Raw genomic sequence first — 25390 nt, 5'->3', positions numbered from 1 at the left:
TATTGGCATTTGTAAACAGCTTGTCCAGAGTTTGTGATGTATTCAGAGAAAAGAAATGAAATTTTTAATTGGTGATGAAAACTTCGTAGAATATTAGATGACACAAGAGTTAAACCTTTGAATGTTTCTTTTTTCTTGGTCCCACCTCCTGATCGCAAGTTCTAAGGAAGAGTCAGTGGACCTGAAACATTTAATTCTGATTTTTCTTCACAGATGCTGCCAGACCTGCTGAGCTTTTCCAGCAACTTTGTTCTTGTTCCTGATAGGGATTGGTTTTGTCTGAAAGAGTGCTGTGCTGAACTTGCTCAAGTCGCTCGTGATTTGGAAGGACTTGGGAAATCAGTCAGCATTTTCACTTTTGTTCCCTCTTCTATCTGACAAGTAGTCAATAATCAAAATTTTCTCAGGAATAATTAACGTGGATGAGATGTGGGAAGGCATTGAACGTCGAATTATTTATATTCGAGAAAGTGAATGCAATTTTTAAAAAATGTTACCACGTTATCATGAGAACCTTGTGAGAGGTAAAGACATGCAAGTTTAAACATAATTTTACTTGTGCACGACAAGGTGCTCCAGAAAGCATAATCAGAACCAAAGATCGGTTAGCACTGTCAGGAGAGGAGAACATTGAGCCGTGGCTTGTGTGTGATTCCACTCTTGGCACCATTATGTGATCTCAGCGTTAATAATGTTAGTAATGTATTGTAAGATATTTTCTTTTCCCCGACATCTTTTTAAATAATATTAATTCGGGAATGCAATTGTGATTTTTGAAGCAGAGGAAATTAAAAATTGTCTTGAGTAAACAGTGTTTGTTTTAGTATGAAAAGTCTAGTGCTAAATTTTATTTGGCTTAGTAGCTTGGAGTTCATGGCCTCTGTTGACTTCAGCCTGTGCGCAAAATTCCAGGTAATACTGGAATTGTTGTAATAATATGTTCCCAACACTTACTTTTGAAAATGCTCCCCTGCACACTTTCTGTCCCTATTGACCAACAAGACCCTGCTGCACAGTTTGCTACAGTAATTTTAGTGCAAAATGAATTTGATATTTTGACACAATAATTTCTGATTGTTAACCTCTTGATATTCAGTGACCATTTCATAGTATTTTGAAGGAGAGTATCACTTAATCCAGAATTCAGTTTTGTTTTGCAGTAATTGTTTGAATTATCCTGTAATTTGGAATCAATAATACAAAAAGCTATGTGGAAACTGAGGAGTTTTCTAAAATAATACTGCATTCATGATATGATGAATAACAATGAATAGTTGGTATTGAAGCATGTGTCAATAAGTGCTTGGGATGGGGGTCTAACTTTTGTTTTGTTTCATTATAGGCTAGCAGCAGCAGGAGGAGGGAGTGGAGCTGGTCTCTGTGGTTGGAGAGGCCAGTGTGTCTGGGTCTCAGCGCTGCATGGCTGCGATGGCGCCCGCTCTCACAGAAGCGGCAACTGAAGCTCACCATAGATTCAAGCTGGCGACGCCATCTTCCTCCCTCTCTCCATCAGGCACAACGGACCGTGACAACAGCAATTCCCTTAACAATTCTAAAAGGAAAGCCTTTGCAGACGACCACAGTCGCGATTTTCGGAATAACTCACGGAGTGAAGATCATTGCAAATTGGTATCCCCATACCGCTGTCTTGATGCAGCACCTCGTCCACCTCCTCCCCCGGAATCAGTAAAACTACAAGGATCTTTCAGCAAGCACGCAGTCATCAAGTCTCATACCATACTGTCGCATTCATTATTGGACACAGGTGTGATTAGGGCAGAACTGATTGACGGGCAACCTGCCTTGGAATTTTCTCCTAGCCTTTTGAAAACAATGAGTGCAAGTAGTAACCAGCCTTCACTGCCCTCACCCCCACAACCACCAGTCAATGGCTTGGCCAAGAAGCCTGCTGTTAATATACGCTCAGATTCTGACCTGAATAGTGCCGAAATTGTGGGAAAGGCAGTTTCCCCAGGGCTGCCACACATTGGGTCCAACCAAGTAGAAGATTTGAGCAAATTGGCTTTGAATAGCAATACAACAACAGGGCAAGTGGCGGGAGAACAAAACACTTCAGAAGAATTAAACCCTATAACAGAGGATTTATCCAAATCTGGGGCCATCAAACACCCAAAATTTGGAGAAAATGGTGTTGTTAATCCTGAGCCTTTTTTTTCAACAGGAGGCTCACGAAGTGCAGTTTCTGCAAATTCTGATGAGTGCAAGTCTTTTGCCTCAAAACCAAGTCCCATGAACATTCTGGATACTGAGGTTCATAGTAGGACACTGCTGGCTCAGAGTAGGCAAGGTGAAATTGAAAGAAGGGCTTGTAGGCTTCGGAAAAGACTCGAAGTTGTTCAGGCAAAGCAGGTGGAGCGTCACGTCCAACAGCAGCTTGGAGGATTTGTGGAGAAAACTGTACACAGACTTCCCAGTTTTGACTGTCTGAAACGTCAGGATGGTTCACTGCGAAATCAGCAGTTGGCTTTCACTTGTAAAACAGATTCTGCCTCACGCAAGGGTGGTGAAAATGTTTCGGAAACGTTGGCAAACTTCTTTAAGAGCAGTTCAGTGTCTAAAGGAATTGAAAAATTTGTTTCAAGCTCTGACTCAAAGCTACGGTTCAGTGAGAATGCCTTTGATTCGGATATTACAGAGAGCAGTTCTGGTGGAGAATCTGACACTGAAGAGGAATTATTTACCAAAGTGGTAATGGAGCAGTATCAGCCACCTGTGTAAGTATAGCATAAAGCACTTTGACATGTGCAATATCATTTTAGGTGCCTTGTGGATGTCATGATGGAAAGTACTTTGAAAATCTCTTTCATTTTTCAGAACCTGGTAGTATCTTCCACTGTGATTTTTTTTTGCCACTGGTGCTGTTTTTAAAGATATAAGTTAGAACTGGGAGTTGGGGATAGCTTACTTTCATGGGCAAGAAAGAATCTTTGGGTATGGAAAGGATAGTAACCAGTTTAATCACTTAAGCAGCTTGGTTAGTTAAACACAGGGTTTTCATTATGTATATTTGTCATTAGAACCTTGCAGATTTTGATATTAGTGGATTTTCAGCCTGTTGTGGGTTTGAAAAAATGCACTGTCTTTACACTTGCCAGCGAACAACTACAGACTGGTTTGCACTGCACAAACAATGATACGAAAAATGTGACATTACATTTCATTTGTTCACACCCGACTCTTTACACTAAGAGGTGTTTAAAAATGGGAGTTACTGTGGAAGAACTCATGTGTTTGTGTTTGTGCTTGGTTGCTGTCTTTAATCAGTGTGCTGCAGTTTGCCATGTTGCCAATAGTCAGGCATGTTTTCAGTGCTTTTGTGCTGCGGTGTGAAATCCTAGAACATCTCTTTCCCCTTTGCAGCTTCAACTGGGGAAGTAGTCCGATGAGCAGCAGGCTTTCATTAGGCATATCAGAGTCATTGGCCTCTGGAGTTGAAGAATGTACTGCACCTATTTGTCAGTTTGGTTGTGGAATATATGGTGCCATTGACTTCACTGTGCTAGCTTCCCACATGCAAGAAAAATGAGCCTTGTCATCCTTACGATCAGCATTGAATCTAACATGGTAGAAGCAGATGTCAACTATGGTATCTGTTACCATCCTCCAGGCCTCCCACATCATGAACGTGGCCGTTAGAATAGTTGGGTTGTTCTCCTGCTTCTTGTCAATGGTCTCTAACTTGAAACTCAGCTGCCATAGGTCTTTTTTTAAGTTCTTAGTTGCCCCGATCCAATGGTTAGAGCTTGGCCAAGAAGTTGGGAGGCAATGGCAGATTTATGCTCTTTAGGCTGGAATTTTCAGGATTCATGAACCAGTTGTCTGTATCTGTTGATAAGTTATATTCACTTTCCTGAGACATGTTAGTGCACATTACGCAGTGACACGTTCTTTGCTTTGCTTTCCACCATTACACATTTTACCTTTAAACATTTAAAGAGCCATCTAGTTAAAGATGGTAAAACATTCTGGTTTGAACTGTATGGAAAATGTGTTTTGGTGCATACTCATTCATATGGGTAAGATCAGTTTGCGACCACACATCTGTTATTGCTGCTATAATTGCTGCACCCTTAGCACTTAACACTCAGAAAGCAGTGCTATTTCTTGACTTTAGTTTGTCCAGCTACCCATTACTACAGGTGAACTTGATTCCTTATGATTTTTCTGTGCTTCGAAGTTTCATCTTAGATCTGTTGAGATATAATCCATGTCTTGCCAATGTCTGGAATATTTACATACATGAAAGTAGAATGAAAAAGTCCATGAAATTTTTTTTAATGCAAGTCTGTGTTGCATTCCAAGGTATTTTTCATAGTCCAGTTAGATGCTTTTCATGAATCGTAGCCAACTCAAATTTTTTGAAGCAAACAGCCATCACAGTCACCCTGGCTGTCCATTTTACCCTTGGGTAAAGTTGTTCAGTTTGTACTGTCTTTTAATCCTCATTCTTCTAACTTTGCTACTTAGAGATATTTAGTAATTTCAGTTGGCTTTGGCTTTAATTAGAGATTGTTGCTGTTTCTGGTGTATTTGTGAAAGCAGTGACACAAGACCAAGCCAATTTGAATCGGGTTTGGCCATATACATCATCAATTCGGTCCCTTTAAATCATGCCAAATTATGTAAACGTTTACAACAATGTGACTGCCATGCTTACAGCTGGTTGGCAGCATTGAAGAGTCTTGCTATAATGCCAGTCTTCTTTCTTTCAGTAAAGCGTAGGGTAAGCAGTTATGTAGTGGTAATGTTACTGAACTCATAATCCAGAACCTGAACTACCTATATCCCTTGATAAGTTTTATTCACTTGCCTGAGAAATATTAGAGCAGACTATGCAGTGGTCTGAGGAGACTGGTTAATTTGTTTCTTTCTTTATTATTTAGCCTATTTTTCTAAGCATCTTGTTCAAACATGTTATTATACTCCTCAGGTGCAGGTGGGACTTGAACTCTGGTGTCTTGGCAGGGTGGTGATGCTGCTACTGTGCCACAAGAGGGCCCTTAAATCAAAAGTTCTTAACAAGGGCAAGCTTTCTCGCAATCACTGTACATAGTTTGAGAAATAAAAAGTCACTGAGGGAGCACCTGGTTGTCTCCCGCCATGACAGGTAATGAACTTTTTCAATTCAACAGATATCTGGAATTAAGAAAATACTAAGCTCATGGCGACCACTGGATGTTTGTAAAACCCATCTGGTTTGCAACGCCCTTTAGAAAAGAGAGGATTTTTTCTTCAGGGAGCAAAATCTACCATCCTTAGCTGGTCAGACTTGGAGGTATTTTCAGGAGGTATCTTGTAAGGTGCCACGAAAAAAATCTTTGCGCAAGCTAGGACTGTCACTACCACTGTTAGTGTGGATTAAAGTTTAGTTAACACTCAGGAGGCAATTGGGGTTAATGGCAGTCTTTCATGTTGGGAAGGCTTAAGTAGTGGGGTGCTGTGAGGATCAGTTCTAGGGCCTCAGTTATTTACTATCTATAGTATTGACTTTGGTGGGGTGGCAGAATTATAATGTATCCAAATTGAAAAGCTGTTGAAAAGCATAGCTGAGAGTGCACATTATAAGGAATCTACAAGGGGATTGTTACAACAAGAGACAGACAGCCGCATCAAATCAGTAGCCAAATCTCTGCTTTCACAACACAGCAAAATTAAAATATTCAGTGACTCTGAATTCACCCAAAATGCTTTCTAACCAGACTTTGTGAATTACCAATAGCAGGCATGCAGTTGATAACTTAAACAAAAGGTATACTGGAGCTTTAGTAGAGTTAAGTTGCATATAATCTAATTTAATTCAATGATTTAAATGCAATCTTTTTTGACTCTAGCTCCCCACTCTCTCAAAGTCAGATGTATTTAAGGGCTGACTCAAAAGATAAATGAGATGTAACTGCAAACAGACTTATAACTGATGGTCATCTTTATACAATAAGACACTGCAAATGTAACTGGCCAGTTCTTCTGAGCATACTTTGTGACCCATAACATCTGTAAACATGTGCAGGGATTGTATCTTGCTTGGTTTCCGAAGACACTGATGCATGCATATAGTTTATAAAGGGCTCCAAGGAACATTTAGTTAATTTTTATAGTTGAGATTTTATTCCCCAACCTTTCAAAAGGTTGATAATGGGATGACAACCAGGGAGCAATCATTTCGCCCATCTTGCAGCTATGGTATCCAAAATCATTCTGACATGCATATGGTTTAAAAAGCAGTTCAGGCTTCAGCTTCTCTTGGTTAGACTGGTTATCTCCATATGGAGAACCCTGTTATTCAGCATATTCCATCTGTTGAAGCATAATGCCTCTCCAAGTTAAACTGTCTGTGGAGCACGTTAATAGAAATCAACCTGCAGTTAATTGCCAGGAGTGGCCTTGCAAACAAATGCGAGTTTTGTGGGGTTTTTTGCTTTAAAATAAGCTGCTGCTCACAGTCTGAAGGTCACCTTTAGCTCACAGTTCCAAAAATGATAAAATTCGAAAAATCAGTGAGTGGGCAAAAACTTGGCAAATAGAGTTTAAAGTAGCGGTGTGTGCCATTCATGCCCTTCACTAGGAAGGATCAAAGGGTAGAGTAATATTGCAAGTAGGAGAGATTCTAAAAACACGTTACACGGGGGATTCTGTGTGTTCTTGTGCACAATGCTCAAAACATATGTATGTAGATACGGCAAGTAATGAAGACAAATAGAATTTTGGTTTTCATTGCTTGGAATTGGATTTCAAAAATTTGGAAGGTACAAATGTGTAAGGTGTTGTTGAGGCAAAACCTGAATAATGTGTACAATTTTGGTCCCTGTATTGAAGAAATAATCTACTAGCATTGGAGTAATTCAAAAGAAAGCTGGGAATCTCGCATGAGGGGTCATAGTTATAACATAAGGATACAGTCACTTGAAGCAAGTGAGAGAGAATTTCTTCTGAGAATTATGATTTTTTTTTCAAAATTAATTTGTGGGTTGTGGGTTGTGGGTGTCGCTGGTGGGCCAGCATTTCTTGCCTGTTCCTAGTTGTTCTTGAGAAAGTGGTGGTGAGCTGCCGCCTTGAACTGCTGCAGTCCACATGTTGTAGGTTGTCCCACAGTACCATTAGGGAGGAAATTTCACAATTTTGACCCAGCGATAGTGTAGAAATGATGTATCTCCAAGTTAGGATGGTGAGTGGGCTGGAGGGGAACAGGAAGGTGATGGTGTTCCCACGTATTTGCTGCCCTTGTCTTTGTAGAATAAAGTAGTCATGGGTTTGGAGGTGCTGTCTGAGGATCTTCGGAAAATTTCTGCGGTGCATCTTGTAGATGGTAGTAGCAGTGTGAACTGAATGTTGGTAGTGGAGGAAGTAAATGCTTATGGATGTAGTTTCAGTCAAGCGTGTTGCTTTGCTGTGGATGGTGTCAAGCTGTTTGAATGTTGTTGGCGTATGTGGGGAGTATTCCATCTCACTCCTGACTTGTGTCTTGTAGATGATGGATAGGCTTGAGGGAGTCAGGAGATGAGTTACTCACTGCAGCATCCCTAGCCTCTGACCTGCTGTTGTAGCCAATGTTTATGTGATAAGTCCAGTTGAGTTTCTGGTCAGTGATAACCCCCAGGATGCTGATAGTGCAGGAGTCAGTGATGGTAACACTATTGAATGTCAAAGCGCGGTGGTTAGATTGTGACTTATAGGAGAAAGTCATAGCCTGCATTTATGTGGAGCAAATATCACTTGCTATTTGTCAGCCCAGATATTGTCCTGATCTTGTTGCATTTGAACGTGGACTGCTTTCAGTATCTGAGGAGTCGTGAATGGTGCTGAACATGATTCGCTCACTGGCAAAAGTCCTCACTTGTGATCTAAGGATGCAAGGAGCATCATTGCTGGAACAGTGGAAGATGGTTGGGCCTGGGACACTGCCCTGAGGAACCCCTGCAGAGATGTCCTGGAATAGAGGTGTCTGACCTCTAACAACTGTGACCTTCTTCCTGTGTGCAAGGTATGACTGCCGACATCTGGTGAAGTTGCCCCTGATAGCCATTGATCCTAGATTTGCTCGGGCTCCTTGATGCCACACTCAGTTAAATGTAGCTGTGGACTCAGGTGCTGTCACTCTCACCTCTGAGATTCAGTTATTTTGTCGATGATCGGACCAAGGCTGTAATTAAATCAAGAGCTGATTGGGTGTCACTGAGCAGGTTATTGCTGAGCAGGTGCTGCTTGATAGCACTGTTGATGACACCTTCCTTCATTTCACTGATGACCATGAGTGGACTAAAAGGGCAGTAATTGGGCGGGTTGAATTTGTCCTGCTTTTTTATGCATAGGACATGCTTGGGCTGTGGTTGTTGAGGTTGGTTGATGCTTTATTGGAGGCTGCACTGAGGATGTTACCAAGCATGGTAATGAAACCTCTGCAGTACAAGAAACCAGCTCGGCGAGCCAACCAACCTCAATTTTCCACATTGTTGAGTAGATGCCAGTGTGACTCGGATCTGAAAGATCTTGGCTAGGGGAGCAGCAAGTTCCGGAGCACGTGCTCTTCACTACTACTGCCAGAATGTTATTAGGCCCTATAACCTTTGTAGTATCCACTGTCTCCAACCTTTCCTGGATATAATGTGGAGCGACTTGATATTGCTGAAATCTGATATCTGTAATGTTGGGGACTACTGGAAGAGGCCATGGTGGATCATCCACACAACACTTCTTGCTGAAGATTGCTGTGAAAGCTTCAGCCTTATCTTTTGCATTGATGTGTTGGGCTCTTTGATCATTGAGGATGGGGATATTTTGTGGAGCTGCTGCCTCGATTGAGTTGCTTAATTGTCCACCGCCACTGACAACTGTATGTCGAAGGACTACAGAGCTTCGGTTTGATGTGTTGATTGTGAGATTTATCTGTTGTTTGCAGTTTATGCTGTTTGACATGCAAGCAGTCCTGTTTGGTAGCTTCACCAGGCTGACACCTCGTTTTCAGGTATGCCTGATGCTGGTGTTGGCATGCCTCCTACATTCTCCGTTGAATCTGGATTGATCCCCTTGCTGATGGTAATGGTTGAGTGGGGGATATGCTGGGCCATGAAATTACAGATTGGACTGAAGTTGATGTTGATGGCCCGACAGAGCCTTAGGAATGCTCAGTTTTGATTTGCTAGATCTGTTCGAAGCCTGTCCCATTTAGCATGGTGATAGTGGCACACAGTATGATGGAGGTTATTCTCAAAGTGAAGGTGGAGCTTTGTCTGCACAAGGACTGTATGTAGTCACTCTTAGTGATATTGTCATGGATCAGCCGGCAGATTGGTAAGGATAAGGTCAAATTTGTTTTTCCTCCTTGTTGGTTCCCTCACCTCTTATGCAGACCCGGTCTAGCAGCTGCCTCCTTTGGGCCCCAATAAGCTTGTCCAGCTGCCTAGCCACTCTCTTCGTTGTTGCCATTGAAATTCCTCACCTGGTGTATATTTTGGACCCTCGCCATCCTCGGTGCTTCTTCCAGGTGGTGCTCAACATGGAGGATACTGATTGATCAGCCAAGGGAAGACGTATTCTGATCATCAGGAGGTTTCCTTGCCCATGTTTATCCTGAAGCTGCAAGACACCATGAGGTCCCGAGTCAAGTTTGAAGACACCCCAGGACAACTCCCTCCTGACTCGATGCTAGTGTGTTGTCACCTCTGCTGGATCTGTCCTGTTGGTGGGACAGGACATAACCAGGGATGGTGATGGTGACAGTAGTGTTTACGTTATGATTCCATGACTATGTCAGGCTATTCATTGACTTATTTGCGAGACAGCTCTTCCAAATTTGGCACTAGCCCCCAGATGTTAGTAAGAGGATTTTGCAGGATCGACAGGGCTGTTGCTGCCATTGTTTTTTCTGGTGCCTGGGCTGATATCAGGTGATCTGTCAGATTTCATTTCTTTGAGACTTTGTAGCAATTCGTACTTTGCTATTTCAGAAGGCAATTGAGAGTCAACCACATTGCTGTGGGTCTGGAGTCACATATAGGTTAGTCGAGGTGAGGATAGCAGATCTCCTTCCAGAAGGACATTAGTGAATCAGAAGATTTTCCAATAATTGTTTCTTAATTCCAGACTTCTGAAGACGAGTCACTGGACCCGAAACATTAACTGATTTCTCTCCACAAATGCTGCCAGACCTGCTGAGCTTTTACAGAAATTTCTCTTTGTTTCTGATTTACAGCGTCTGCAGTTCTTCAGTTTTCTTGAGAAGGCAAATGGTCTGCACTTGTTCCTATATCATATGACCTACAGCATTATGGTTGACTGTGAATGTGCTTTGGGCAATTAGGGAAGGACAGTAGATGCTGGCCTACAGAGCTGATGAGCAGGAAATAGAAACACAGAAAAGAGAAACAGGAGAAGGCCGTTCAGTCCTTCAAACCTGCTGCACTGTTCAGGACGGTCACAGCTGATTGTTCAACTCAGTACCCTTTCACGCTTATTCCCCATACTCTTCAGTCCTCTTACCCCCAAGAACTATAACCATTGCCATGAAAACATTCAATGTTTTGGCCTTCGCTTTTCTGTGGCAGAGAATTCCATAGGTTGACTCATCTCTGGGTGAAGAAATTTCTTCTCACCTCAGTCCTAAATTGTCTACACCATATTCTTAGACTGCGATTCCCTTGTCCACTCCACACTCCCCTCCAGCCCCACCACACGCGGCACTTGCCCCTGCAATGGCAGGAAGTGCTACACCTCTCCCCTCGCCCCCATCCCAGGCCCCAAGAAGACTTTCCACATCAAGCAGATGTTCACCTGCACATCTGCCAACGTGGTATGCTGCATCTGCTGTACCCGTTGTGGCCTCCTCTACATTGGGGAAACCAGGCGCAGGCTTGGAGACCACTTTGCAGAATACCTACACTCGGTTCACGATAAACAACTGCACCTCCCAGTCGCGAGCCATTTCAACTCCCCCTCCCATTCCTTAGACGACATGTCCATGTTGGGCCTCCTGCAGTGTCATAATGATGCCACCCAAAGGTTGCAGGAACAGCAACTCATATGTCATTTGGGATCCCTGCAGCCCAATGGTATCCATGTGGATTTCACCAGCTTCAAAATCTCCCCCCCTCCTACTGCATCCAAAAACCACCCCAGCTTGTCCCCGCCTCCCTAACCTGTGCTTTTTTCCTCCCACCCCAAGCCGTACCCCCAATTCCTACCTACTAACCTCATCCTGTCCCTTTGACCTGTCCGTCTTCCCCGGACTGACCTATCCCCTCCCTATCTCCCCACTAACACTCACCTCTATTGGCTCCATCCCCGCCTGTGTAACTTGTCTGTCTCCTCTCCACCTATCTTCTCCTCTATCCGTCTTCAATCCGTCTCCCCCTCCCCCTTTTCTGATGAAGGGTCTAGGCCCGAAATGTCAGCTTTTGTGCTCCTGAGATGCTGCTTGGCCTGCTATGTTCATCCAGCTTCACACTTTGTTATCTTGGATTCTCCAGCATCTGCAGTTCCCATTATCTCTTAGACTGTGACCCCGGTTCCGGAATCTCCAGCGATTGGGTCATTCTCCGTTTATTCTGCCTACTCCTGTTCTTGTAAACTGCTCACTTTCCATGAATTAATTTTTTTTAAAAATCCACCCATGATTTGCTCCTGTTGATTCTCCTCCTACCAGTTGGTCAAACTATGTTTTGCTGTATATTGTACAGACTCTGTACAGACTGTCACTCTTAGTCCTGAAAAGTGTCCCAGTGTATCTCTCTACTGCCAAGCCTTGCGCAACAGATGACATTAGCCGCTTCATTCTATGACTATACAGTCACAAGTTGAATTATATTTGTCATTAACAGAATACTATTATCGAATTAAAAGATGTTGTAATTTTTGCACAATTGGATAAAGTAGTATATGAATTTCAGTGCCAATTTGATACCAGGTGTGTAACATAAGAACCACTTTTGTTGTTGGACTGTAGATGTAAAAATTGGGAGAAAAAATACTCCTTTCCACCAAGGGACCATGGATAAAAATGTTGGACTCGTGTGTTGTATCTATGTTGTAGCTTTACTCAAACAGTTGGGGATGCTGCTGAACACCCCTGCTGGATGTGTCCAGGGCAGTTATGTATTGGTTTTCAACCAAGACCAGTTACGTGTATATGTGTAGCGTCAAGTGTTCAGCTTAGTAACAACTTCGCAATTAGTTATTAGACAAGCTGCCAAAAGCTCTGTTTGGACAATATGGCAGTGACAACCACCTTGCAAAGCAGAAACCCCCCTTTCTGTCCCTATTCCTCTCGTTTTGAATGGAGAAATGAAAGAAAATTCCAGGTAGCTGTCTACTCCCTTTTAAAATTCCCTTATTGAAATTAAAACATTCTGAGGTACTGAAAGAGGAAATCCTCAACCAGTGAGTGAAAGCGTGAAAATTGATATCTACAGTCTTGTGGTGTCTTCAAAGTCAAAAGGAACTGGAAGTGAACTAAGAAAAACTTCTCATCACCCATAATCCAGATTGATGCCAGAACTGTGATCCACTGACTTTGTCTCTTTTTTTCTACATTTGTGCCATTTTACTTATTTGTGTTTGTATGTGGGTTTTTTTTAAAATGAGTAGTATTTGCAGCGTTCGTCAGTCAAGGTTGTTTTATTTCTACCATTTACATAAAAATGTTCTGCTTGCAATGAACAGTTTTTTTTGTTAAATGAAGAGATCTAGTGTTTTTTTTAACAGCAGTCAGGTAGTTTAGGGTCTTTGGATAATTTCAATTGAATCTTCTCTCATTTATGGTAATGTTATGAATAGTAGGATTTCATTTCCAGCACACTACCCTGAGTGAGTTGCTTCAGTTTTCTGTCTGTCCCAAAAACTGATGGCTCATAACACTGCATTATCCCTTTTGGTTGTTAACTGCAAGCAGGGTATTGATGATCTTAACTAGCCCATGTTTGCAAAATGGCAACAACGTCCAGCAGTATGGTCCTGCAATTAGACAGTGTTTGCTGGATAATCCTGAGTGTGTCAAGAATTGTGCTGATGACCAATTTAGGATTCACTTGTACTCTGGTGTGGTGCATTTGATTGTATTGGAAGCTACGTGTATTAATGTGTAAGGCCCTGTTTTTTAGCAGACAGAATGAACATCAATTGTGCTTGTACAGTGCAAGAATGGTGGCTTAATGGTTAACACTGCTGCCTTGCAACCAAAGACCCAGGTTCAATTCCAGCCTTTGCCAACTGTCTGTGTGGAGTTTGCATATCCTTCCTCTGCATGCATGGGTTTCTTCAGTGTGCTCCAGTTTCTTCCCATAGATCAAACATGTGCAGGTTAGGTGCATTGGCTATGTTAAATTGCCCCATGAATATGTCCAGGAATATGTAAGTTAGGTGGATTAGCCATGGTTAGTGCGGGGTTAGCCAGGTGGGTCTGGGTGGCACGTTCTTGAGAACATCATGTGGATTTAATGGGCTGAATGACCTGCATCCACACCCTGGGGATTCTATCAAATCAAGAAAATAGGTGACAACCATTCTCTGGTTTCGTTTCTCAGGGCACTGTCTCTGCTGGTCCAAGTCTGTATGCCAACCAGTGATCAGTCTTCTCTCCTGCAATATAAATTGTGCTTTTCCCTTAAGTTAGTGATATTGTGCATTGTCCTGATCACTGCAAGATGAAAAGCTTTGCCAAAATGTCTTTTATTTTTTCAGAAATATGAGTTCTGTACATCTAATGAGTATTCACAAACTTTATCTTTTGTGATTTTCTCATTTCTTAATTGTAAAAGTATGTTCCATGTTTCAGAAAACTTGTCAGCAGTTGTATGTTGACTGAGACAAAAGTATTGCCACCATCTTGTCTCAACAATGTACAGTAATGTCACTCTGTGACACTTCTGTAATTTTTAAAATATATGTGTGCAGGTGGAACACTTTAAAACAGACCATCTTTTATACTGCACTATTTATTGCTTTTTAAGGACTCTGTTTTAGAACCATAAAAGGTGACTGGGAGTTGCTAATGACACTGAGCCTGCTACATACATGCCTCTAACTTCCTTCCAACTGTTGTGATATAATTGAAATTGTTTGCATATTTTCTTGGCACCCATGATTTTCAAAATGAGTCAACAAACCAACTATTTGTTTTGGCTGGTATTCACTATCTTTTCAGTGATGTGCATTGTGGTTTACTGGGCATTGACATAAGGAGTTTGTTTGATTTCTTCACAAATTTAACACGGATCCTTAACTCAGACATATGGAAAGTGTGCTATTGTATTCCAGCCTTTCCAAGAATGTACCCTCTCCTTTTCCTATCACTCAATTTTCTTTATTGATCCCTGAAAGCTTCTCTCCATAACTTCTCTTAGAATTTGCCAACTTATTAACATGTGCCCTATTCTCAGCTTTTCTGCTGTTAATTGCATTGAGTAAATTTCGTGTTCAATCTTCTTGGCACTTATTTACTGTTTTAGTCTATCTGATTCTTTGTGCTCTCATCCATACCTTCTTTTCAGTAGCATTTAGCAAGTTAATCTCCCCTTTCCATAAGATCGAAGGCCTTTCATCCATATAAACTACTCCAAATCAGGCTCCTTACCACTTGACTCTTGTTGTTTTAACTGTTTTCTGGTGAGCAACTATCCCTTACCAACCAGAACATTTCCTATTACTGTGCTTGGTTTTATTTCTGTGTTACAGGTTTTGATCTGCAGATGTTGTGATACCTGATATTTTGATTTCTTGCTGTTGTTACAGTTCTTTTTTCTTCTGTACAAAAAAAACTCCTTGATTTTGTAAAATGCATAACTTTGATCATTTCAGAGTTGGTCCTTGATATTATTAGTCTTCCTCCAGCTTCTTTTTGCAAACCAAGGATTACAAATGCTAAAATTTTATTCAAGAATGCAGTTTGCCCCATTTGTCCGTTTGATAGATTTGGATTAACCAAAAACACAAACCCAATTTGTGCACTTCACGAGCTACTGTTTACTATAGATAAATAGTCACTGACTTGTAGTTAGAATCTATGAACTGTCAACATAGGTAAAGCTGTAACACGTTCTCAATCCCCTTTCAGATATACACTGATAAAAGAATTGGTATTGTGAGCGAAGGGAAAAGATAATGCTAGGAAACAGTTCAGTAGCACCAGGCTTCAGTATTCAGAGTGATGTTCCTTAGTGCTTCTCAAGCCGTCCAGTTCTCTGATAATTTTCTACAGGTTCTTTCAGTCACTCACAGGAGGCACAAAGTGTACATGAAAAGAACAGCTTAAGCAAAGAAAAGGAGCAGGAGTTTGGCGTTTTGAGCCTGCTGAGCCGTTCAGTGCAACCGTGGATAATCATCCAACCGGTTCCTGTTTTCTCGCCATACCCGGTTTTTACCTCTATTCATTTGTGGGATGTCGGAGTCGCTGGCTGGCCAGTATTTTTTGCCCATATCTAGTTGCCCTTGGGAAATATGATTCCTTTAGCCTTCAGAACTATATTAACTCTTCCTTGAAAATATTGAATTTATAGGCCTCAATTGCTTTCTCAGCAGAGTTCAGCTGTCTCACCACTGCACGAAAATATTTCTTCTCATTTTAGTCCTAAATCGCCTACTCATACCCTTAAATTGTGACTCCTGATTCTCGGCTCCCAGGTCAACAAGAAAATCCTTCCTGTGATAATACTGCTAAACTTTTATAGATATCTGTCAGATGCCCACTTATTCTTCTGAACTCCAGTGAATATAGTCCTAACCAAAGCAGTCTTACTTCATAAGGTGGTGCTGCCATCCCAGGAATCAGTCTAGTGAACTTCTGTTGCACTCCCTCCGTAGCCAGGACATCCTTTCTCAGATAAACCAACATTACATATGCAACTCCAGGTGTCGCCTCACTAAGGCATGTTGTAATTGCAGCAACACATCCCTGCTCCAATACTTGAATCCTGTCACCACCTGCTGCACCTGTATGCTGACTTTCAGCAACTGGCATACAAGAACATCCAGGTCTCTCTGCACCTACACCACTTCCTTTATCAACCAGTCACCATCCAGTTATCAAGCTGCATGGTTCGAAAGCAAATAATTTGATCCTAATTGTGGATACTGCAGCTGTTGGTTACGTCACTGTTTACGGATGAACTGGAAGTGAGGACTTGAGTACAAATGGAGCTTTGGTTGAAAACAAAGAATTGTTTTCATTTGTGGACTTCAGACTAGTTAGCAATGATCAAGGCCTTCTGTCTGCCAACAAGTTTTTCTGGATACTGAACAGCTTGGCGCTGGGTACAAAGTGCAGAGAGATCATCAGGTCTCCTCCAGCAAGGAGCATGCACTCTCCATTCCCTGTAGTAAGTCAACTTAAACCTGGAGTAAAGCAGTGTATCTTTGATTCAGCAGTTGCAATAGGCTATGTCTTTTAAAATAAGTGCACTTAGATGATAATAAGTGAATCAACCAGCACCTGGCAAACCAATTCAAGCACCTGCAGAAGGATGGCTGACAGGAAGCATTCAGATCGGTGTCAGAATCATCTCAGCTTTGAATAGGAACTACTGAACTATTTTGTAAGCTTTTTCCTTCCATCTGTAATCTATGTATTTTTTCCATGTGAGAAAGGAAAGGATAAGTTTTAAACAATTTGAGTTTTAATTAGTCATTTGCTGACGGTTTTTAACTGTTTACCTGTGGGTACAGGCAAATTACTTTTAATTTGCAGTGATTTGCGTGAGGTAGCACTGGTCCGTGCTTTCTGTTAACAAGTCAGAAAATTAGGAACCTTTGTGTATTTTTTAAAAATCTTTTGTTATGACTTGGAAAATGAGGCTTGATTTCCGGCGTGCTACCCTACTAGGTTGTGATGCTCGAGAATTCAGGCAAGATTACAGGGACTGACTGCTATAAGCAGCTAATGTAGGGTGAAACGTAGAACAACAATAAATGTCCACCATCTGTAGCAGAGTTCGATGTGTTTACTCAGGATGCTGTTACTAAGAGGAGGCTTGGTCGAGGTTTACAAACATGAGCAGGCTAGATGGAGTAAACTGGGAGAAGCTGTTCCTGCTCATGAAAAAGCAACAAAACCAGAGGGCATAAATTTTAAGTCTGATGTAAACAAAGCAAAGCTGATGGGGAAGACAGTTATTATTGTTAGACTGTTAATCCAGAAAGCCAGCTAAATGTGTGAGAGCACGGGTTTGAAGCACACCACGGCAGATGGTGGAATTTGAATTATATAAAACAAAAATCTGGAATTAAGAATCTACTGATAACCATGAAATCATTGTCAATTGTTGGGGGAACAAAAAAAAATCTGGCTCACTAATGTCTTTCAGGGAAGGAAATCTGCATCTTCACCTCGTCTGGTCTGGCCTACATATGATTCCAGCCCCTTAGCAACGTGAGATAACAGGGTGTAGAGTTGGATGAACATAGCAGGCTGAACAGGAAAGCTGACGTTTCAGGTCTAGACCTTTCTGCAGAAATGACATAGCAATGTGGTTGAATTTCAACTGCCCTCTGAAATGGTCTAGCAAGCCGCTCAGTTCAAGGGCAGCTGGACATGGACAAGAAATGTTGGCCAGCCAGCAAAACCCATGTAACCATGAGTGAATTTTAAGAATGAAAGAAGAAAGGTTTTAATACAATCAAAACAGTCACGAGGGCTTTGAATGAACGTTTGAATAGAAATGGTATGTGTGGATTTGGTGAAAAGGCAGGAAATTGGCCTGCGTGGATCACTTAAATCAAAATACTGTGGATGTTAGAAATCTGGAGAGTCAGCAGGTTTGCTTGTTTTGAAGTTTTGACTGTTTAGCTGTTTGAAGTCTAAGGTTTTGAAGAGTGATATCAGATTTGAAACATCAACTCTGTTTCTCCATAGATGTTTCAGACCTGCTGAATTACTCGAGCATTCTCTTTGTGTGTTTCATATTAGAATATGACTGATTTTAGTTTTACCTTTGTTTTGAACTTTGGAAATGAATGCTATTGATTTTCACCTGGACTATTAAAATGCAAGTTTCCTGACTATTTTTGTAACTTTATCTGCATATATATTTTTCAAAAGACCCTAAGTATTATACAGATGTGAAATAAATAAATCACTTTTTTTTGTAGTGGTGGTGGAATTTCTGTTAGCTGTTGATTTGATAATCCGTTCAGGATCCAGTTCTAATGATTGAATCATCAGCAGCAAGGTGATGACTGAGCCATGAGAAAGGCATAAAGCTCATGTTCTAATGCAACATTGCCTGATTGCTTGACTATTGTAATGATTTTTCAGAACTTTTGTGGAGTGGTGACCACTATTTCAACACTGCATTTTGTTTTGGAGCTGCTCTGGGAAATAGCAGATAGGCTAGATTCACAACAGTTTGAAACATTAGAAACCCATACAGTTTCTGGTTGTGTTTTGACGTTTGATATCAGACTTCGGCAACTATCCCAGCTGAGATTGGCTGTTCTTAGATCTATATAGTTGTAGTCAGTGGAGCAGGCTGCAGCAGCCTTTATGGATTTCTAACATGCTTCAATTGAAGCTAAATGTTAACAAAATAATTTTTGCTGAGCTGCAAGAAAGTGGCAGCAGAAGGAAGGCCAGGGACAGCCTAATTGTGCAGCAAGAGGAGTGGGAAGCAGTCTCAAGGTGCATGAAGCTTTTGTTGCTATTTACAAATCAACCTTCAATTTAATGACGTGCAGTTCATAAGTTGTGGTGCATTGGGTGTGAAAAATAATATAGGTGAAGTGAGCTAGCCTTGTTCAATATACAGTGCAGTTTGAAATGGTGAGTAGAGTATTTACATGACTTAGGATCAGAGTTGATAGAATTTGGGGATTTTTGGATAAGTTAACCTCTTAAAGAAAACTGTTATTTGTTCAGTCTTTTTTGTAAAAAAAAATTTGGTCAGTCACCAGAATCACAAGTGTTCCACTACTGAAGGAGACCATTTGGCCCATTGTGATTGCACAGGCTCTTCAGATGTTCCCAATTTCTTATTAATCCCCAGCTTAGAACATTATTTCTATGCAAATAATCATCCAATATCTTTTGAAGTACCTTCAATTGAACCTGCCACCACCACACTTCAAAACAGTGTATTTCACAGCCTAACTATTCACTGTCTATTTAGATTGTTCATGAAATGTATGTGTGACTGGTAAGGCCAGCATCTATTGTTCATTGAACTGTCTTCCTGAAGTGTAGATGAGATATTGTCTTGTACTAGTATGTATTGTTGGAACTGACTATCCAGTCAAGAAGGCAATATCACGTATGAACAAAAGCAGGCCCTTGGCCCTTCCAGCTGGTTACACAATTCAATAAGATTTTAGCTGAACTGATCTAATTTAAATTTACAGCCCCTCTCAATTAATCCTGCATTCCCATGGTTATCTGGAGTCTATCTACCTCTGCCTTAAAAATTTTGTAAAGATTGAACAGTCACTGCATTTTAAGGAAGGGAGTTCCGAAGTTGCTCAACCCTCAGAATTCTTTTTTCCTCAAGCTGTTTCTTAATGAGTGACTCCTTATTTGTAAACTATAATCTCTAGTTCTGGATTCTCCCACAACAGGAAACATCGTTTCAACATTGACTTGGTCAAATTTTGCTGGATCTTCTGTGTTTCAATTAAGTCTCCTCTGGCTGTATTAAACTCTAGAGAATACTAGCCTTGCCTTTCTAGCCTTTCCTCATATTCCTGTCCTCTACATTGCAGGTAGGCAATGGATAGGCTTAGTGCAGTCACGAGGTGATTAATTTTGGTATACCTAGCTTCTAACCTGCTTTTGGAGTGACAGTATTGTATTTATGTGGTCCAGTTCAGTATCTGGTCAATGCTAATTTCCTGGATGTTGTTGATGGGGGATTGTGTGATAGTACTGGAGTGTCAAGGGCTGTCATTGTGTGCATTGAGAAAGACAATTTAAAAATGGTGAACTGCTTTATTTCACTATTTATAGATGAAAAATCTCAAATCACAGACATGTAGCTGTTTCCACAAAAAGCTACCTCAAGACTCATTCTCCCTCCTTAGATTTTACTGCCTCATCATGATGCTTCCCTAGTTGCAAGATGTCATTTTATGCTTAATTATTTTCATTTAAAAGGACAAAATTCTCCCTGTCCTTCATCCTGCAGCTGTCAATACCCAATCTCACTTCAAATTCTCAGATATATTTCAACATTGCCTGGTTGTGATTATAAAGAAATTACAGAGGTCATCTCACTGTTCAAAGCAGTCTTGTCTGGAGGAAACATCGGGCTGTTTACGTTTTCCAAATATTTTTATATCTCTGGAAAAGGCAAACCACCTCAGTTCTTGGTTAACAAGGTGTACAGCGAGATAAACACAGCAGGCCAAGTAGGAAAGCTAACGTTTCAGGCCTAGACTCCACCTCAGTTCTTCGCATTTTTGGGCTTTTCACAATGAAACAAATGAGCATTGTCTTCAACCATTGCTCCCAATTCATTAGTAGGTCTGTCAACTGTCAAACAGGAATTCATAAACAAAGATGCCTGTCTCCTTATGTGGTTTTAATGTCATACTGAAATGAAAACCTAGAGACCATGAGTTCAGAGGCTACCTTAGTAAACCTAACATTGAATTCTATAAATCTGGTAGTATGTGGACTAGCTTGTGTCAGTGGCTGTATTCTTCTAAACATCTGGTAACATAAAAATGGATTTTTTTTGGCTTCTAGTATGGGCTACATTACCTTGACAATGGTGCATGTAATAAAATTCATTCTGCACACTACTGGGATAAATTTGACTGAACTTTGAGCACAGTTTGCAAGGGGTAAGCAAAGGAGATCCGCGTGCTGATGTACATAAATCATTGAAAACAGTTGGACAGGTTGAGAATGCTTTGTAAAGCACAAGACATCCTGAACTCTTTTAAAATCGGCATTTAGCACAAAAATCAAGGAAGTTTATGTTAATAATTTAGTTTAAAATTGGTTTGGCCTTAGCTGGAGTATTGTATCCAGTTTTGCGCACTGCATTTCCGGAAGGATATGAGGATGTTGGAGGGGGTGCAGAAGAGATGCACAAAATTGATTCCAATGATGAGGAGTTTCCATTACATTGAAAAAAAAATTGCAGTTGCAACTGTTCTCCTTGAAGAAGAGATTGTTGAGAGAAATTTGACAGAAATTTAAAATCATGACAATGCTAGACAGAGTAAAGTGAAACTTGTTTACTTATGGGGGAACGATTGACAGGAAGGAGTTATCAATGATGACTAGGAAAAATGTTATCATGCAGTAAAAGTTCAGGATCTGGAAAGTATTGCCCAAGAGTGAGGTGGAGGCAGGGGCATTCTGGAAAGGAGACAAATGCAGGGCAACAGAGGAATGAAAGCAGATGAATTGTGCCTTCAGAGGGACAGCATAATTTCCTTGTGTAATTTAGCCAGTTTATGTTTTGCCAGTCTTTTCTACACCTTTTCACCATTCCATTTACTCTCAAAACCGCATGAACAGTAAAAGTTTTGACTTGACCCCTTTGCTGTTGTGTTTCATTGGAAAAAAAAAAGTGGCAGTTTTTCGCGTTTTTCTTCCACCTTAACAGTACACCTGCTATGATAACAGCAAATTTTTGCTGCACTTAGTCTTGCTTATGTTACTGTGGCTGTGGCTGCTTTGATCTTCAGTTCTCATGTGTACAAAGGATTTTATTTGCTTTTTATGTCTAGTCTTTCTGTCATTCTTTGAACCTGCCATGATGATGGTTTGTTCCTCCTGAGAAAAATATTATTTGACATATATTACTTTTAAGTTTCCCTTCTTGTCTTTTGCAGGCCTGCAGGCTAATAGACCTTTATTGCATGAAAGTCGAATCCTCAGTTTGCTAGCATAATTGAGAAGTTTAGTTGATTGTTCCACTGACAGAGGTACAACTGTTAATTTTGATCCTGTGTTCACCAAGTCTGTCCATCAAACCATGAGCAGGAATTGTGCAATGATCAAGAGTGCTGGGACACTGGTTTGCAGACCTCTTTGTGTCTCCATAATTTATTGCAAGGATTGAAGCAAATGATAGCTGAGCTGCTGACTCATTTGAGATATATTAACTCAACAGAAACTGGGAATCAAACCTTGGAACCTGCTTGTTTTTTACTCTTCAGTTGCTTTAAGACCTGCATTTGTATAATGTCTTCAATTAGAAGACCAGACCAAACTGATTCTCAGAAGTTTAATAAACACCAGCCAAAATTAATATCAGTGGGGGAAACAAAATACATGTTCAAAAAATGGTTTTAAATAAGGTGGAGAGGTTAAGGTACTTGGATAGAAGTTCCAAAACACGCACACATTATCTCCCTGTGCTTCAAGTATGGAGATTTCGAAGCAGAAAATAGAAGTAGCAGAGCTGAAATTTATGGAGAATTCATAGATCATAGAATCCCTACAGTGTGGAAACAGGCCCTCGAGCCCAATAAGTCCACACTGATCCTTAGAGCACCCACCTGTAGAGCAAGGATAATCCAGGTAATTACAGACCGGTGAGCCAGATGTCAATGGTGGGGAAGCTGCTGGAGAAGATACTGAGGGATTGGATCTATTCTTGTTTGGAAGAAAATGGGCTTATTAGTGATTGGCAGCATGGTTTTGTGCAGGGAAGGTCATGTCTGACAATCTTGACAGAATTCTTTGAAGAAGTGATAAAGTTGATAAATAAGGGAAGGGCTGTAGATGTCATTTACATGGACTTCACTAAGACGTTTGATAAGGTTCCCCATGGTAGACTGATGGAGAAAGTGAAGTCGCTGGAAGGTTGAGGATGTACAACCCAAATGGATAGAGAACTGGTTGGACAACAGGAGACATTAGTAGTGGAAGGGAGTTTCTCAAGGTGGAGACCTGTGACCAGTGGTGTTCCAATGGGATCCGTGTTGGGACCACTGTTGGTTGTGATATACATAAATGATCTGGAGGAAGTTATGGACGGCCTGATTAGCAAGTTTGCAAATGGCACTAAGATTGGTGGAGTAGCAGATAGTGAAGCGGACTGGCGGAGAATGCTGCAGAATATAGATAGATTGGAGAGTTGGGCGGAAAAATGGCAGATGGAGTTCAATCCGGGAAAATGCGAGGTGATGCATTTTGGAAGATCCAATTCAAGAGTGAACTGCACAGTAAATGGAAAAGCCCTGGAGAAATTGATGCACAGATAGATCTGAAGTTGGCAACGCAGGTCAGCAGAGTGGTCCAGAAGGCATACGGCACGTTTTCATTCATTGCCTGAGCATTGACTACAAGAGTTGGCAGGTTGTGCTACAGTTGTTTAGGACTTTGGTTTGACCACATTTGGAATACTACGTACAGTTCTGGTCGCCATGTTAACAAAAGGATGTAGATGCTTTGGAGGGGGTACAGAGGAGGTTCACCAGGATGTTGCCTGGTATGGAGGGAGAGAGCCCTGAAGAGACGTTGATTAGGTTAGGATTATTTATTTTAGAAAGATGGAGGTTGAGGGGGAACCTGATTGAGGTCCACAGAATCATGAGCAGTATAGACAGGGTGGATAGCAAGAAGCTTTTTTCTCCAGAGTAGGGGATGGGAATAAACAATTTAGACTTAGAGTGAAACCACACTGTGTCAGCTGGCTTCCTAATGTCACTTAAATTGGTGTTTTCTGACTTTTGGCACTCCCACCATTGGGACCAGTTTCACCCATCTGCCCCACCTCTCATGATTTTGAATAATCACATTTCTGCTTAACTTGTTCTCTATCCATGTAACCGAAATTCCTCATCCTAAGGCCCCCTCAAAACTCTTTTCTATATCCTCTGTTGCTTTCATTTCTGCATAATGTGCAGTTTCCAGAATTGGACATATGGCTTCAGTGTGGCTGACCTAATGCATTTGGGGCAATTGCTATAAACCTGCTTTGTTGTGTGCCTCAATTTGATTAAAATCCTGAGTATTGTGACCTATTCACCACTTTCTCAAACTGCCTTTTACTCTTAATGATTTGTGCACGTGTACCCTATTTGAGTTACTTTGCATGTTACTTGTGCTTTATCCCAAAGTGTATTGCTCCACATTGCTTTAAGTTAAATGCAGTGTCTGTATTTTAACCATCACTGGGTGGTTCACAATACTAGCATGTTTTGTTATCTTCAGATTTACTAATTGTGCTTTTACATCCATAACCTGGTCATGAATGTTCAAAAAGTAACACTCCCAATGGGGTGCTCCAAATGTTCGCTTTCTTCCAGTCCAAAAAAAAACATTCACCACAACTGTCTTTACTGCTGTTTGACCAAAGTAGTATCTATACTCATTTTTGCTGACAAGCTTGTTATCCAGCAACACTTCACATGTCTTCTGGAAGTTTTCATGTACATGATGGCAACTCTACTTGTTACTTTATTTAAAAATGAAGTAGGTTAAACAAAGTTTGCTTCTAACAAATCTGTTTGCTGTCTTTAATTAAATCACATTTATCCCAGGAATCAGCAAATTTTGCCTCACATTATTGTTTCCAAAAGCTTTGCTTATCTGTAGGTAATGTGACTGGCTTATAGCTGCTGAGCCTAGCCTTGCCCTGTCTTTTGAACAAAGATGTATTACTTAGTTTTCCAGCCCTCTCTCACTGACAGTGTGTCTTGGGCGCTTTTTGAGTATTGTTGGCTCGTCTCCACAGCGTCCATCCTTGATTCACCATCCTTGGATTCATCTGATCTGGTCCTGAGCAGTTGATAAGTTATAACATCTCATTTAGGTCAGCATTTATTTTGTCCTGTGTGTCAACTAGTTCTTCTTTGAGTGTGAAGTTGGCAGCATCATCTTGCTTGGCCGTGATGGATATACAGTACACATTTTAATACCTTTGGCTCTGACTCCATTTGGGTCTTCATTAACCTATTTTCCCTCTTTTAGATTAGATTAGATTCCCTACAGTTTGGAAGCAGGCCCTTTGGCCCAACAAGTCCACACTGCCCCTTTGAGCATTCCACCCAGACCCATTCCCCGATAACCCACATGTCCTGAACACCACGGGCAATTTAGCATGGCCAATCCACCTAGCCTGCACATCTTTGAACTGTGGGAGGAAACCGGAGCACCCGGACGAAACCCACACAGATGCGGGGAGAATGTGCAAACTTCACACAGTTACCTGAGGCTGGAATTGAACCCGGATCCCTGGCGCTGTGAGGCTGCAGTGATAACCACTGAGCCACCGTGCTCCACCGTGCCCTGTTGCTATTTTATAGCTACTGAAAACTATTTGATTCACTTCGGTGTTAGTGACCATTTCCTCACGCTTCTCTCTTCTGCTTCCCCTCTGAACTTGCTTAGTTCAGACTGCAAATTGTGTTAACACTTGACATCGATCATTTTGTTTCATGAACCAAGGCATTTATTGACTTTATTTGTACAATCTTTCCCCTTCATGGAATGTGC

At 41.2% G+C, this 25390-nt stretch overlaps 1 protein-coding gene across 3 annotated transcripts in view; it reads left to right on the top strand.

Annotated features, from left to right (window-relative positions):
* Window positions 1-25390, top strand: part of LOC125466244 (KAT8 regulatory NSL complex subunit 1-like) — a 252498-nt gene that overhangs the window by 79225 nt on the left and 147883 nt on the right. For all 3 annotated transcript variants that reach the window (XM_059638630.1, XM_059638628.1, XM_059638627.1), the window contains exon 2: window positions 1343-2735. In XM_059638630.1, the coding sequence (XP_059494613.1) occupies window positions 1420-2735 (1316 nt within the window). In that variant the 5' untranslated portion in view covers window positions 1343-1419. The remainder of the gene's footprint in view (window positions 1-1342; window positions 2736-25390) is intronic.

The sequence above is a fragment of the Stegostoma tigrinum genome, chromosome 31, assembly GCF_030684315.1.
Source record: "Stegostoma tigrinum isolate sSteTig4 chromosome 31, sSteTig4.hap1, whole genome shotgun sequence".
Classification (NCBI taxonomy): Eukaryota; Metazoa; Chordata; class Chondrichthyes; order Orectolobiformes; family Stegostomatidae; genus Stegostoma; species Stegostoma tigrinum.
This window is presented reverse-complemented; position numbering and strand designations above follow the sequence as displayed.